General features: G+C 35.8%; 1 protein-coding gene across 4 annotated transcripts in view; it reads right to left on the bottom strand.

Annotated features, from left to right (window-relative positions):
- si:dkey-11f4.7 (piezo-type mechanosensitive ion channel component 2) overlaps nt 1-16953 on the bottom strand; it is an 81362-nt gene that overhangs the window by 41410 nt on the left and 22999 nt on the right. For 3 of the 4 annotated variants that reach the window (XM_053680217.1, XM_053680215.1, XM_053680216.1), the window contains exons 4-22: nt 14477-14578; nt 13005-13131; nt 12728-12888; nt 12109-12372; nt 10706-10811; nt 10189-10376; nt 8192-8340; nt 7825-7992; nt 7642-7683; nt 6316-6348; nt 6119-6222; nt 5796-5959; nt 3859-4035; nt 3521-3667; nt 2566-2766; nt 2257-2461; nt 1699-1800; nt 1325-1490; nt 21-264 (exon numbers count right to left, since the gene is read on the bottom strand). In XM_053680217.1, the coding sequence (XP_053536192.1) occupies nt 21-264; nt 1325-1490; nt 1699-1800; nt 2257-2461; nt 2566-2766; nt 3521-3667; nt 3859-4035; nt 5796-5959; nt 6119-6222; nt 6316-6348; nt 7642-7683; nt 7825-7992; nt 8192-8340; nt 10189-10376; nt 10706-10811; nt 12109-12372; nt 12728-12888; nt 13005-13131; nt 14477-14578 (2850 nt within the window). The remainder of the gene's footprint in view (nt 1-20; nt 265-1324; nt 1491-1698; nt 1801-2256; nt 2462-2565; nt 2767-3520; nt 3668-3858; nt 4036-5795; nt 5960-6118; nt 6223-6315; nt 6349-7641; nt 7684-7824; nt 7993-8191; nt 8341-10188; nt 10377-10705; nt 10812-12108; nt 12373-12727; nt 12889-13004; nt 13132-14476; nt 14579-16953) is intronic. The other variant, XM_053680218.1, reaches the window with a different exon arrangement.

Here is a 16953-nt window from a genome sequence, read left to right as displayed (position 1 = left end):
TTACTTGCATGCATACTTACAGAGATAAAGTTCTTCAGGCAAATCACCACACAGGTGTAGGCAATAAGGCAGTCCCACAGTCTGAGTATGTAGTGTACAGGCTGCAGCAGCACTGTGTCTCCAAAAAGCATGAAATAGAAGCAGGCCACCAGATAGCCCAGGCAGAATATGTTGATACGTGTGGTGCCAGTGATGAAAACCAGGCATAAAACCAACCAGAAGAAGTAACTGAATACAAAGACCTTTGCCATGTCAAGATATGACCTAAAAACACACACATCGATATAGACATACATCAAAATAATACACCTTTTGGTTTGTTAAAAAATGACATGACCAGCTGTAGTGACAACAAATCTTCAACCAAACATATAGCAAATCTTTAGTGCCTATTTTCCAGCTCATGCACGATTATCACTTACAAACTCAGTTTCATCCAGATTTGATTTATGTGTTTTACTCATTTATTACTAAATTTATTATAACACCCCTTGACCTCCATCATCATCAATTATTGATCTCAGGAGCAGATCCTATATGCCTTATCCATTTTAAACAGTAAAGCACAGTTTTAAATGTGACTAGGAGCAAAAAGGAAAAATGTTTTTCCTTGGTTAAAACTTGTGTTTATACAGAATTTGAAGGAAACAGTGAGTAAATCATTTTAGCTATTTTGGCAACTGCTTTCCATTCCTACTTAACAGTCCGTACAGGATTTCACGGAGTTGTTTTGTGATTGTTGCAACCAAAATGCCTGATTTTGTTGCAGATTTTTTCAAAATGCAAAGTCTTCTGTGCTCTTTTTTTTTTTTGCGGAAAACTACTTGAATTTTCAAATTTGTAATTGCACTAAATTGTTTTACAATATTGTTTTATTGTTCGAGGCATATGAATTGAAGACTGCTTTGACTGAATGCACCTTGACATGATGGCATCACATAACATGTCTTGGCCCAAATCTGTGGAAAATCTGTGGTAATTTTGAAAAATTGCCAAACTCCTCCAAATATTGCAGACTTTGCTTGATTTTGCCTTCATTTCTGCAATCGCACAATCACGAAATCCTGGAGAGACTGCCCGCTGCTAAATACACTTTCCCTCTTCTTTGAGTACTGCACTTCTGAGTCATCAAGAAAAACTAACAAGAGCATCTTAAACATATCACTGGAACACCAAGGACCAGGACCAAAACAGTTAGTAATATCAATGTGGCTATATAATTGTCTTTGATACAAAATAAAGTTGAATGTCTGTAATTAGCTGCATAGGAGCAATATAACAAGGTTCCACTAGGATCCACCTTGCCAGACACACATATACACACCGGCAGTGCAGAAAATTGCCAACTGTTGTGTATTGGTTAAGAGAACGAGGGTCTAGGTTTCTACTGATCTCCACATTTTCCCCTGCCACAAGTCTCACAGAGGCCTTATTCTCTTCTTCAAACACCTGCCACTGCAGAGAGGCTACCATCAACAGCAAGAAGTCATCTACAAAAAGAATGGAAAGAAACACAAAGATGACCATAGTGAAAGTGCTATGAATAATTATAATAAATTTTTTTTAAATACATAAATAATAATAACAGTAATAATAATAATAATAATAATAATAATAATAATAATAATAATAATAATAAAAAAGAAGATGGTAAGAAAACTACATTCATTCATACATTGTGTGCATGAACAGACTCACAAAATATGAAAGTGGGGTTAGGCTGCATGGCGAAATCTGGCAAATACAACCATTTTATCTGATTGGAGCTGAGAGCCTTAGAGCCTTTCCTCCAAGGATAATCTGCAGAACAATGTATAAATTATTGTCAGCATGTTGTAGAGAGCAGAGAACTATTTTTAGAGAATATTACATTTACTGTATTTCAAGGTGAATGTTTCTTTATTACAACACAATTACTGAGTGATTACCCATAATGTCTCCTAAGGATGACCCTTATGATTTCCTTGTGATGAGGAAATGTAAAATAGTTATCATTTTGATGGTTTGATTTAACAAGTTACTTCTAAAAGCTTAACAATTAAAAAAAATCATCAATTTCTCTAAACAAATAATATCATTACATACAACAAACCATGATATTGAGTTGTACTTTTATCATATCATGAGGTTGTTAGTGCTATTTCACCCCTATAATTAAGTTATTTAAAAGCCTGACATTTTACACCATTGCTCTGCAGTTGCACTGTTGTGTGCATTAAAGAAAAGTGGCTTCTTAATAAATATTTTGTGACGTACCAGTACAGAGTGCAGGAGGCACCCCGATACAGAGCAAATATTGGAACACCATTAAGCTGGCAGTAAAGCAGCAGTATCTGGACCAAACTTCACCAATAGCCTTCCTGCGTCGACGTCCCAGAACTGTGATCAGGGCAAAAGAGTGCAGAAGGGCAAAGAAATCCATCCGCTGGCCAATCACATTCACTGCCACTACAAATGATATCTAACACAGAAACATATGGGTTACAGATTAAAATCATTGCCTCAACATCAATGCTTATAGAAGTATTCAGATGTATTCTAAGGTCACATAAACATTTGTTGTACCTCAAGACCAAACTTGTAAAAAAAATAATTGCAGAAGTATTTGAGGCAGGGCAGGATGCCATGATCCAAGTGTTGCCATGTTACATTGTTGAAAATAGTGCCTTTGGGAGCAGGTTTTAAGTTTAAATGGAGACAGTGGTAAAGCTGGTGCCGATGGACAGTCACGTCAAACACAAGGAGGCCCAGTATTAATAAATGATTCTGCAGACATATTCACACAGTATAAGAACAGCATAACATAAGGTCATAAAATTTCACTTGCTGGTGTTCGGAATAAGTAGTAAAAGCTAGTACATGATGAATGACTACATTTAAATGCACATCGAATTCTGTTTAAGGTATATATTCAGGTTGCAGCCATATTCCGAATACAACATTTATATGCTTACAGACATCGGAATATTTCTGTATACCTGGTTGTTGAAAATATGCCTGAGTTGCTATTCTTAAACACCTAGCCCACAGTTAAGCTGTTAGCACCCACAATTCCTAGCAAAACAAGAATATTCCAGTGGGAATATTGGAATCAGAATTTGGGGAATCAGAATATTACCTTAATCTGAATCGGCAATCAGATTGCGGCATTTACATGGTATTGTCATTTACATTTACATGGCATTTACATGGTATTGTCCTCAATATTATCCTCAATACTAATTTAAATATTTCCAAATTCTGATTAATATCGGAATTTTTATGTGCATGTAAATGTAGTCATTAAGGCAAGGGTATTCAAGTAAGATATGTGAAGGTCCAGATACATAAATTTCACTACTTATAAAGGACCTGATAAGCAACTACATCATTGAACTGAGACAACAGTTACTTTTTAATGCTTAACCATTTATGATTTGTTCATGGCTATAAATAAGTGGTTGTGTTTTGCTTCATAGTGGTGCTTTATGTTACCACATATTTGTTTTAAAATACTGTATGTTAATACTGAGCAGCATACCTGTAGGCAAGGCAGAATGGCATCCCCACATTTTCTCAGACTGCCAACCCACAGAGATGGATCCACAGGTTCAATATACAAAACAGACTTCTGCAAAAGCTGTGTCACATTCCCACCATACCAGCTCTGATTAGAAATCAGCAAATCCTTAAAAGAAACAGCCAGTGTGTTTAATTATAGAAAATCAAGACATGTAAAATGCACAGGATGAAAAAGGTAGAAGTCTTTCTTTTTGCAGTATTTGACATTATTTGTAATACTCTAGTACTGGTATGTTCTGAAGTAAGCCAAGAGCAAGCCAATTTATTTAGAAAGCAAAAACAACTAAAGAAACTCACAGTGGTGCACTTAACAGAAAATTCTGCTGGTTTGATGATTTTCAACTGATACATCATTTTACACACAACCATCACACAGGCCCAGACAGAAGACACAGTGGAGGCCATTGGCCGCAGTCTTGCATATGGGACAGCAAATGTCCATGATGCCAGGAACACAAAATTCATAAGTGACACCTACATAAAATGAGAGAAACACAAATATTGCTTAATGTATGGTAGAAGAATTTTGTCAATGCTTTAAAGTATACAGTTGAATAAGTAACAGTCAAAGCAATTAAACTGGTGCAGGATTCAGAGTTTATTGGAGGGCAAGCAGGAATCCTAAGACAGAGAGATATGGAACAGTCAAAAATTTATGCAGGACCAAACAGAGCATTGGCGCATTAAATGGTAGTAAAAAAAAAAAAAAATAAAAAATAAAAGGTAGCACAACAGAACACAAGAGACAAAAACTAATATGAAAAAAAATATAGAAATACCATCCACAGAGAGGCACAGAGAGGCTTTACAATTATATTAGATGAGGTGAGGCAAACTGTATTTTTTCCCCATGAATTTCAAAGGGACACATAAATTCATGATTTTTTTTTTTCTATAATTATCACACTCATAATAAATATGTGAGGTTTGCACTAGGAAGGGATACTGGGCTCCTTCCAGTCAGGGCCATCACTCTTTGAAGGCCTGCTTAATAGATTATCAACTCTCCAATTAAGCTTCCTTCTATGAGGATCAAGTTGTATGCATCCTGGAGATTGAAATCAAAATGCCATCAGTAATCTAGCACCCATTTATAATATCTCTTTATATTTTATTATGTAAAAGTGAACAAATATATTAAGTATACTACATATTTATAATGAAAATACACACAGATCTTTTTGTTTTATCTTTGGTAACTGCTTGATCCTGTTCAGGGACACTGTGGCATGAGCAAGAGAACACTCTGATTGGGATGCCAGTGCGTCTCAGGGCACCAGGGCGCCCACACACACATTCACAACTGTGGACATTTTATAGTAGTCAATTCACCTACATGCATGTTTATACTGTAGGGTTTGGGAGGAAACCTATGTGAACACAGAGAACATGTGAAACTAGTAGACAGTAGTGATGCACTGCAACACAGTGGATGCATTTCACAAGCATTTCTCTCTAGAATTTTACTTTGAGCAGGAATAGATTTGATTTGTAGTTCAAAGAAATAGGCAAAATATCTCATCCTAAGCTAGAAGTCATCTGATTTATGAGCAAATGGGTAATGTTATATATGTTCTGTAGCTAGCCGTCTCGTTTGTGTGGCCCTATTGCAGCAGGCCTGCCACTACCAGTGAAACCATGGCAACAGCCTACTAGCAACCAGCGCAGAACAAATTGAGTCAAATCGCTGCCAATGTGAACACAGTAAACTTTAACTATTGTTCAGGACTGGAAAAAACAGACAGTAATTGAATGATATGCAATTGTGGAATGGGTAGTAGTATTCCTCACTGGTAGTAGACAGTAATGACCTTGGATTTTGTCCAGTTTTGCTTTTGCTGATCGTTGAATCTGCCTGGATTTTGTGTTTTGATTGGATATTGATCTGGTTTACTTCCTCATGACAGGACAGATCATGTTGTAGCCCCTGTGTTACATTGGGAGCAATGCAGACTCAATCCACCCTCTGTTTACTGCCAGTTTTCTAAAATTTCAAATGTCACATATCCCATATATTGGCTTGTAAACAGATAGCTGAATACTGCCATGAAATGACTGCAAAACTTTGCCTCTATTACAAGACCTTAGGCCAAGATTTGGCCCTTCACATGTTACATGCTTGCATGCTTACATGCTTTACATCCTACAGTACAGTAAAAACTGTAAATTCTTATTTAAAATGTGTGTGTGTGTGTGTGTGTGTGTGTGTGTGTGTGTGTGTAAGCATAATTTACCTCTTTTAGGCTAACCCAGATGATACCTGCAGCAACAATTTTGAGGCTATGGAGCTCTAACAGTCTCCAGCAAAACTCTTGACCCTTAGCCAACCACAGCAGAGCATGTAACGTGAACAAGCTTATCCGATCCACCACTAAAAACCATCTGTTCACTGTTGATTCTAAAATACACAGAAACACATTAAAGATAAACATGCATCTCACTGCTTTCAATGAGTGTTAATCTTTTACAGTGTGAAACCAAAGTGCATTATATAGAATTTGTCACAAGAGGATTGCTGGCAAAACACCTGTGATCTGGTACTAATATCAGACCTTACCTTTTTGTTCTGTTTCTTCTTCTTCATCCTTAACTGATGGGGAATTCAGTTCTAAGCTGCCCAGCAGATCATCCCCTTCTGCACACAAGTGCTCCTTTACCAGCCTACCACAGAGCACTAAGTCAGGTTATTTTATGATATTACACATATTAAAGCTTAGCATTTATAAAATGAAACATATAAAAACAAATATTCACCGGTTTTGGATTTTTTCAATGTTTTCTTTTATCCTGAAATGAATAAAGATTTTTATTTTCTGCACACATACAATACATCTGAAAAAATAAGAATAACAGAGTACCTCATTTATTATGTACATATAACACATTCTAAAATGGGAGCAACACTTTTGTTAAACAGTTGACACAACTGTCAACAATATACCACTCATGCCTTGTATGTCTTTTCTGCCCTTAAAGGCATTTCATATTAACCAAACACATTTTTTAAGATTTCTTTCAGTTTTCTTTATTTCTATGTCTAGTTGTATGTTTGTACACACACACACACACACACACACATATATACATATATATACACACATATACATATACATATATACACACACACATATACATATATACACACACACACACATATACATATATATATATATATATATATATATATATATATATATATATATATATATATATATATATATATTAATATATATATATATATATATATATATATATATTAGAGATGCACCGATAATAAATTTCTCAGCCGATACCGATAACCGATACAGACAGTTCTGTCTTTTATGCCTTCTTTTAAATTAGTAATCATGGACCTTACCCAGCCACTGAGTCCTGTATGTCACAAGAATATAGCTTGCACCACAATGAGTCATTTTTCCATCCAGTTTTCTACCTCATGGCAGGATGCAAGTTTTTGAACACCCTATATTTTTTTTGTTTTTATTTAAATGAGCTTATTTTAAGTTAACAAGAGACTGCTAACACACACACACACACACACATTAAGTATAGATGAGAATTAATATAGGAGAGAAAAAATAAAAACAAAGTGTGTGTGTGTGTGTGTGTGTGTGTGTGTGTGTGTGTGTGTGTGTGTGTGTGTGTGTGCATGCGTCACAGCCCTTATCCCTCATGTTGGTTTTTACAGTGTGTTGGAATAGCTATACATCAATTTATAATTTTTTATTAGTAAATGTTTAGCAAATCCAACATCATTGTTATTGAAAAACACCAAAATCTTGTACTGTCTATGAGTTTACCTTCCAAGTGCACCTGCTTTTAATGAACTATCAGGAACTGACAGCCACCAGATAGTAAGTTCCACAAAGATTTACATTTCCCGATTTAATTGCTATTTTGTATATTTTGTTTTGTCTGTGATAATAAAGATTAAACAATATTAGAACATAAAAAAAATGTACAGAAACCTTTGACTGGTATATACTGACAAAATCTTCCTGTAGATTAGAATGAAATCTGTAAACTAAACATAGAATTATAAGCCTATAAATGGCATAATGTAATGATTTTTGGACTTACAAGTCTGATATTATGTTCAGTGTCTCTCTCAGTTCTTCTTCCCTGGATTAAAATAGGTACAGAATTAAAATATAATATGGCCATCAAATATAAGATCCCATAGCATGTGCATATTAAATCACACTATTTGGCATCATAGTAAATCCTAAGTCTTTGAGAGGGTCAGAGAAGTATTTTACTCACTTGGATGTACCATCACACACGGGTACATTCTGTAGGTCGGTGAGAGTGAGAAAGTCACAGTTAAAGTAGTGCAGTTGTAGGATACAGGCCAGTAGGAAGGCAGCAGGAAGTAAAATTTGCGCAAATAACTCTACAGTATCAAATTGCTCCAGGCCCAGATCACGCAGTCTGAAACAAACAAATAATGTGAGCACATATTTTTTCAATCGTGAAATATATTAGAAGTTAATAATGCTGATCCAGTGGATCAGACCTTTTGCGGTACTATATCCTAATCCTCCTATGTGACCATTTTTTTGTTCTAATTTTTACAAGCAGAAACATTAATTTTACACTACATGGTTAACTGTGTGGTTGTTACACTTACCCCTCTTCTGACATGCCCATGATTTGACGAAACAGGCCTGAAACAGTCTTAAACTGGTACATATAGATTAGAATCAAAACCAGCATGGAATAACCAACCACCACAGCCCAGAAGTACTTCAGAACATGCCGCCATATGTCATACCGGACCTAAATAAAAGGAAATAGCATTATAGTGCTGGTTCTGTTAGTATAACCTGACATTCCATAGTCATAACTCTCATAGGAAAATAACTAATGAAGTGGTGTTGTGAAGTTAATTATTTTCATATAACAAGACAGCCTGACATCTCTTTATCTTTACATTTAATGTTGTGGAATGTCAGTGAAGTTAATTCCTGTTACCACTTGTGTTATAGCAGCTATAAACGGTAATTCTCCAACTTTTTCTTGAAGTTCATGTGATGGCAAACTAGAATTTCCCAGAATGCACCACAAACTACAAACATGGCAGGCAACTACAACTCCCAATGGAACATAGACACATCACCTTTTCCTGAGGACTACGCATATACACCTGTTCCCAATCACACCACACTACTTAAGAGACTCCTCATTCACAAAGTCTTAACGAAGTAATACATTTGGTTGTGATAGTCTCTGTTTATTACCAAGCCGTTACATTGTTTTGTCTATTCTGGTTTTGATTCTGCTTTGACTTTGATGTTGATTTCTGCCTTACCTGCTCTAGCCTGTTAGCCTGATTGCCTGACCCTTTGCCTGTTTTCACCATGCTAGTGTTTCACAATTTGGATTTGTCTGCCTATATCTCTCATATAAAACTCTTTACTGCAATTGCATCCATCCTAACCCTCATAACGTGACAGAAGTAAGGCAGAATACGACAAAATGCAGCTTGTTAGAAAGAAACCACAAAACACAACACCATCCATACTTTCTTGTGGTAGATAAATTAAAGGAACAGCTTTACCTCTATCTGTTACAAAGTGATGACTCTGGATATATAATTAAAATAAATAATTATCTCATTACAGACAACTTCAACAATTATTCTTTTTTTTCTTTGTTAAAATGGAAACACCTTTTAATCTGTGTATTATTAGGCTTAGATTATGTGGAATATTTTCTATACAAGTCCCTGTGAATTAGCTGTCACTAACAAAACAATAACATATCACATGTGCACTAATATAAACCTGCAAGTTGCCTTGGTACTGTCACTATTGTCAGAGCCATGCTCTCTCACTCATTCACTCATGTTCAGTAACCACTGACCAGGGTCAAAGTGAATCTGGAGCCTATCCCGGGTACCTTGAGCATGAGGCAGGAACACACCCCATCTGGGATACCAGGCCATCACAGGGCAGCATGCACACACTTCCATGCACTCATTCAAGCCTAGGAGTAATTTATTTTAGCCAGTGCATCTACTGGCATGTTTTTGGCAGGTGAAAGGATATCCAAACCAACACATGGAGAACATGTGAAAATCCACACAGACAGTAAGCTGAGCTCAGGATTGAACCATGGACCCACTGTGCCAGGGCCATGCTGTTATAACATATTAATCAACACCTTATGACCAATCAGATTCAAGAATATGTGTTATGGTTTGATGTAGTTTAATGTGGTTACATGGATGGTAGGGTTCATGGCTCACCACTGCTTTGTAGTTTATTCTATATCCACACTGTCTACTGTATATTAAAGACCACAAACACATAATGAGCCAGGCCATGAGTCAGTAACCACTAATCAAAGCAATACAGACAATCCAGTAAGTCAGAGACTAAGGAAAGGAAATGGTTTGTTACTGATAAGCAAAGATGGTAGAAATGGTCAGACACGCAAGCTAGAATGGTAAAATACCTGGAAATGTTTTGATCTGGATTGTTCCTAGATACTGTAGACCTAAATTAGAACGCACCTTATGCATATTGAGTTGGTCAAAATGTATGTCTTTAAAGTGGGGTGTCCAGTCAAAAGCTCCCCAATGTGTGAATGTTTGCAGCCAATTAAATATAATGGGAGACTCACCTGGTAGAGAACCATACAGAAGAGGAACAAACAGATGTAAAGGATTTTGTAGACGACCACCTTTCCAGAGAAACTGATGACAAAAAACATGGAGCAGCAGCAGACAATCCAGTATTTCACCAGAACGCCTTTAAGAAATGCGCCTATACTATTCACCACGCTGGATGATTCAGTTTTATCAGCTAAGCCTGGACACAAACACACACACATCTGTTTCAAATATATAGCACTTGAAACACAAGATTTGTGCAGAATTATGACTTATTGATATGACATGCATTTGTCTATACTAGTAGTATTTATTCCATGCATTTATTTACATCAATAATTAATATAACATTGTAATAATAAACATTTCTATATAATTAATTGCAGAATAAACAAGTTGAATTTCATGTAGTATAGTGAATGCTGTTTTATTATTTAGTAGGATTTTTATCATCTATTATAATGCACCCTGGTTCAAAAATACTTATTAGAAAAAAAATGTTTAAAAAATAAATAAATAAATTCATACTTGTACTTTTGACCTCATGAAGACTCTCTTCTTTTAGTTGTTGGTCTTCTTCTTTCTCAATTAACTGTTGTCGTAGCAACATCCAAAAACTAAATGCATAAATCATCTTCAACAATGGGAGAAACTAGTGTTATTGAGTTACAAACTTAAAGCATACAAACATAATATTGTAAAACTTGTCCAGCATTTATTTTCTCTGTCCAAATATCTAGAACATTGCATTTCTGTAGCACTCTGTCCTCTGACTCATTCTGCATTTCAAGCCTCAGTATAGCAGTTTGCATCCAATGGAATGCAGCCCAATATACACTGCATGACTCTTCCTCTTCTCTTGAACCAGACCTAGATCACACTCTCAGACTGGTTAACATGGTCCTCACCTGAGTGTGATTGCTGTATTCTCACCTGCCTAAATGCACCAGGGCTTGATTCAAATGGACTAAATGCTGCAATGTGAAAGCACTCTTTAAGTAAAATTTAATTGACTGTTTTATTAGTAGGATGATACAGAAACACTCTAAACCATTTTGACACTGTTGTTATTTCTACTTAATAACTTGTTATTTCAAGATATTATATCAATATTTAGAGTTTTATATTATTTCTTTATGTCCACTTACCATGTCATTATTTTTGACTTAATATTTTAAAATAACAAGATGTTAAGTTGAAATAAAAAGATAACCTCTTGAAATAATTCAAAAGTCTGAGATAATATCTTTAAATAACAAGGTAATAAGTCAATAATGGCATAATATCCTGAAATGCTGAGAAAGTAAGTAGAAATATAGCATATCTGAAAATGCCCTGAAAAGTCATAATATTTTCAAATATCTTGAAAAGGCAAAAGAATAGCATAGCACAATGTGTGATACATGTGATACATAAATTCACATAATTTAAATTTTGCTTTTTAAATGACATTTACTGTGAATGTTTAATGTCTTTTTTTCAAATACATGTATAAATATAGCTGCCAGAAGCAATCATCGGGGTTCAAGCACTTTAGGGCCTTTAAGGACGTGTGAAAAAAGCAAGATAATTTTAAGAAATATCAGCCTTTATTAACAGCTGCTGAACATTGATTGGCTGATGGTGCCCATGTTTTTCAAGATTCACTGCTGTACTCAGACAATGATGGGACCTTGGACAAACACACTTCATACAAGCTTTCAAGTCAATTGAACCAATGGTTCCATATTTAGCACCAATTTCATGTTTTGTCCTGTTATAGCACCACCACTACATAAGTATGCCAAGTTTGGTGAAAATATCTCGTTCCATTCAAGAGTTATAGCCATTTCAGTAAAGTGGCACTTTGTGCTTGAACCCCTAAATGTGCTTTTATTTTTTAGATTTTTGCACTCACGCTTCACTGGTGATTTAGGCAGTTGGTAATTTACCTTTGCTCCCAGGTGAAGACAGGGTGTGTGATAAGTATAGAGATCAAAATCAACCAGAACAGCCTTGGGGAGAGCAGGGAAAAGTTCACTATGATGGAGACGGAAAGCGCTAATAAAGCCAGCCACCAACAGAAGCGTACAATAAACAGCAAGAAACGGAGCACTGATCATGGTGTACTCCCGTCTGCGCCTTGACATCCAGATAACACATGACCACACCAACAAGGCAAATGTAAGCCAGGAATTGTAAGTGATACTCCATACCTGCACACACACATGCAAAATTTTTACAAACATTTCCAAAATTTTACTGAAAGATTGGTAACTGAGATCCATTTTTTAACAATGGCAGGAGGATGAATTACATACAGTTAATTAACCAGTTGGTCTCAGGTTCAAATTAGAGAAGCAAGAGACCATTACACTAAATACATGAAGAAAAAACAAATAAGTAAATAAAATAAAGATAGAAGTAAAAAGAAAATTAAAATATGACAACAGGCAATTTAAATAGGCAATACATTTTTTTGTTATCTTTTAAGCTAATTTTCTAAAAAGTGGCATACTTCATGCTTCACATGCAAAAACACATACTATATACAAATGAAAGGAGTGTTACCATCATAACAATAAGAGCAATAATGTAGCTCTGTCTCATAATGGACCGACCAAGCAGAGTGAAGGCACTCGTTTTAGGAGAAGAAAAGGGCTCTTCATCAGTTGGTGCTTCAGTTACTCCATCGTCATTATCACAGCTCACTTCTTGCTCATCTGCAGCAACTGAGCATAAAAACACAGACCAAAGCACAAGCACCAAGTTTGTGATTGTGTAAATGAAATGATTATGTTTAATAAATTAAACATAAGTTTCATGGGAAATGATTCAGTAATTGTACCATAAGAGCAATCATGCTGGATGTACATTGGTAGAGAAAGACACTGTAGGTAGTCATTGTCTGACAGCAGTGGGTCCAGCCCAGAAGGATTATTGTTCTGCCAACTGTTGTTTAGCATCACAATATTCTGGTAGAAAAAAACAACATTGTTAACCCTGATTTGATTAAAAGTATCAATGTTGAAAATGTTTGATTTTTTTTTTTTTTAATTTTTTTTTTTTTAGAATTTTTGTAGAATGTATATTTTTCCAACCCTGTGAAATAAATTAAAGATTAGAAGATGTCGAGATGAAGCGGTGAAAAAAATTAAACAGTGCCTATTAATAAAGTTGATACACTGAAATGCCAAATAAAGGTGTTCAAGATTGGGTGCCAGTGCTTAGAACCTGTCTTATTTATACCCTCTCATATCTAGTGTCTGGTGTTCCCTTTGCTATTGAGGAGTGTGGTGTCATCATGCCAAGATCTAAAGAGTGCTGTAAGGCCTTCAGAAAAAAAGCACAAAAAAAAAAAAAAAAAAGAATTGTCCCAGCAAATTCAGCCCAAGAGCAGACCATCTGCTACAAAAAGAAGAACCCCAGTCTTGCAACTGTTGGTGTCAAAATGCATGCTTCTACAATCAGAAAGAGACTGTACAAATTTGACCTGCATGGGAGGCATACCAGGAAAAATCCTTTGCTGTCTAAAAAGAACATTAGAGCAAGACTACAGTTTGCCGATGAGCATATAGGAAAAGACCAGGCCTTTTGGAATAATGTGCTCTGGACAGATGAATCAAATATAGAGCTGTTTGGCCACGGTAACAGCAGACATGTTTGGCACAGACCAAAGAGAGCCATTCAAGAAAAGCACCTCATACTAACTGTGAAGCAGTTAGGTGGTGGTGGAAATGTTATGGTTTGGGGTTGCTTCTCTGCCTCAGGGACTGGACAGCTTGTATTCAACTATGAATTCTGCATCATATCAAAGAGTACTTGAAGATAATGTGAGACCATCTGTCCGAAAGTTGAAGTTGAACTGGAAGTGGACCTTTGAAGTGGATAATGATCCTAAGAACACTAGCAAACACTAGCAAATCCACCAAGGAATGGCTCACAAAGAAGAAATGGAGGGTTATGGAATGGCCTAGTCAAAGCCCAGATTTGTATCCCATTTAAATATTGTGGGGGGATTTGAAATGGGCAGTACATGCAAGAAATTGCTCAAACATCTTGCAACAGTAATTTTCAGCAGGCCTGGTGGACACTTGTGCAAAACATCTACAAGAAGTTATTTCTGCTAAAGGGGGAAATATTAGCTTCCACTGCTATTCCATAGCATTGCTTTAATACAATAATGAAAACTGTCAAACCTTTTTCTAACAGAAAGGCACTGCATACATATCAGTATACTTTAACCTTTCATAAATAAATAAGTGTGTGTATGTGTGTGTGTGTGTGTGTGTGTGTGTGTGTGTGTGTGTGTTACAATACCTCTGTGATTCCAGATGAAATGTAGTCTCCATCTGCTATTTTTGAGAAACTAGGCAGAATGTCTGATTCTTTTGAAGGACTTTCCATCTCTCTTTCAACATCCTTACAGATATAATCAGTAATTTCAGTTTTATAAACAATCAAAAAAAAAAAAAAGAAAAAAAAGGAACACAATTATGGACAGTGCTCTGAAAAAGATATATATTTGTTTCATTCCTGTTTTTTTTCTGCTTTTGTGTATATCTCGTACTAAATTATTTCAGAAATTAAAACAAAATCTAAGATAAAACAAAGACAACCAGAGTAAACACAAAATACAGTTTGATAATGATAATGTTGATATAATGATGATAATGTTATTTATTCAAGCAAAAAAAGTTTTCCAGTACCAACTGGCCTACAGGTCTCTTTTGCATAAATTAAGGTCACTGTTCATGACTCCACTATTAGAAAGACACTGGGCAAAAAAAAACCCTCCAAAAAATCACTGCTAACCCAGAAGAACATTAAGGCTTGTCAGAATTTTGCAAGAACACACCTTGATGATCCTCAAACCTTTTGGGAATGTTCTGTGGATTGATGAGTCGAAAGTGGAACTGTTTGGAAGACGGGTTACATGTAGCGTAAACCAAACACAGAATTCCACAAAAAGACCATCATACCTACAGTCAAGCATGGTGGTGGCAGTATGATGGAGTGGGGATGCTTTGCTGTTTCAGGGCCTGGGCAACTTGCAATAATTGAGGGAAACATGAATTCTGCACTCTACCATAAAATCCTAAAGTTGAATTTCCGATCTTCAGTCTGTAAGTTAAAACTCAAGCGCAACTGGATTATGCGGCAAGACGATGATGCAAAGCACAGGGATAGTCCTAGAAGTAAGTGAAAGACTGATCTCCAGTTATCGGAAGCATTTAGTTTCAATTGTTGCTGCTAACGGAGGCACAAACAGATTTTAAGTTTAAGGGGGCAATTAGTTTTATACATGGGTGATAAGTGTTGGAAAACTTTTTTTGGCTTCAATAAATAAAAACTGTATTGTGTGTTTACTCAAGTTGCTTTTGTTTTATGTTGTATTTCATTTGATCTAAAACTATTTAGCATGCGATATACACAAAAACAGAAGAAATCAGGATGGGGCTGTAGTACTGTAATTCTATGTCAAAAACATTCAATATATAGTGGCAAAAGTATTCCACCTCCCTGGGTTTTATCAGATTTGTCTGAATAACAAATGATAAATATACAAATTTTTCCTGTCAGTATTTTTATTGCAAGCTCATCTTTTATGACAGTCAAAGTCTAAGTCAAAATTAATTATTGGTCAACAGGTATTTCAGAGAAATTCAAAGACAGAAAAATGCCGCTTGCATAAGTATTCAACCCCCAGGTTTAGGAAGCTCCAGATAAAAAAATATAACTGACTTATAATGACTATATAATTATCGGCCTTCACCTGTGAAATATTAAAACGGCTTTTTTTTTTATTTTAAAAAAAAAACAAAAAAAACAAAAAAAAACAAACTCACCTCAGCTGAACCGTCATTGATGAAACTGTCAGTCTGAAGTTAAATAATGAAAATTAAAACTAAGCAGAATTCTACTGAAGTTAAAGCTAAGGTCATAAAGCTTCCTAACTTATGAATATGGTGCAAAATGATATGTAAGAGGTTGGACATTCCAGTAAGCACTGCTGAATCAATTGTAAGAAAGTGGAAGCTGCATCACATCACCCAAACAGCAACTACACAAAGCCCTCCCTCAAAATTCAACACGAAAACAAGACAGAGTCACAGTGAAGACAACAGTCACTCTACAGTGGCTGAGAGTGGAGAGAAGGTGCACCAAAGAAACATTTCAGGAGCTCTGCATAATTTAGGACTGTATGGGAAAATGGCTAGAAAGAAACCATTTCTCAGGAAGAGCCATGTGAAAGCACGAGTGTGACATGAGTGTAAAAATATAGTCGTATTTTTCATGTAATAGACCAAGATCAAAAAACTGTATATGGACAAAACTGCTATGTGTAGTGCAATCCTTAATCCTTATGCAGTCCATACCTCAATTCACCTTCACCTTTCAGAAGCACAATAGTCCCAAAAACAAGGTCACAGCAATGCAAGAATGGTTAAAAACAAAAAGGTGACTGTTCTACAGCGGCCATGTCAGAGTTCTGATCTCAAACCAATCAAGAATCTGTGGCACCGATTGAAAATTCCAGTCAACAAACAACATCCAACCAACCTGAAGAACCCAGAGCAAATTTGCCAGGAAGATTCTGTGTGCAACAGTGGTAGGAACTTACCCCAATAGACTTAAAGCTGTTATTCCAGCAAACTGTGGTTCTACCAAGTACTAGTCTGAAAGGGTACTTAAGTACTTATGCAAGCAGCATTTTCTTTTAAAGATATGCTGATAAATAATGAATTTTTGACTTTAAAATAATTTTAAGAGCATACTGCTCTGCAATAAAAAGA

Source organism: Ictalurus punctatus, chromosome 5, assembly GCF_001660625.3.
Source record: "Ictalurus punctatus breed USDA103 chromosome 5, Coco_2.0, whole genome shotgun sequence".
NCBI classification, from domain to species: domain Eukaryota; kingdom Metazoa; phylum Chordata; class Actinopteri; order Siluriformes; family Ictaluridae; genus Ictalurus; species Ictalurus punctatus.
Note: the sequence above shows the minus strand (reverse complement) of the source record. Positions and strands in the feature narration are given on the sequence as shown.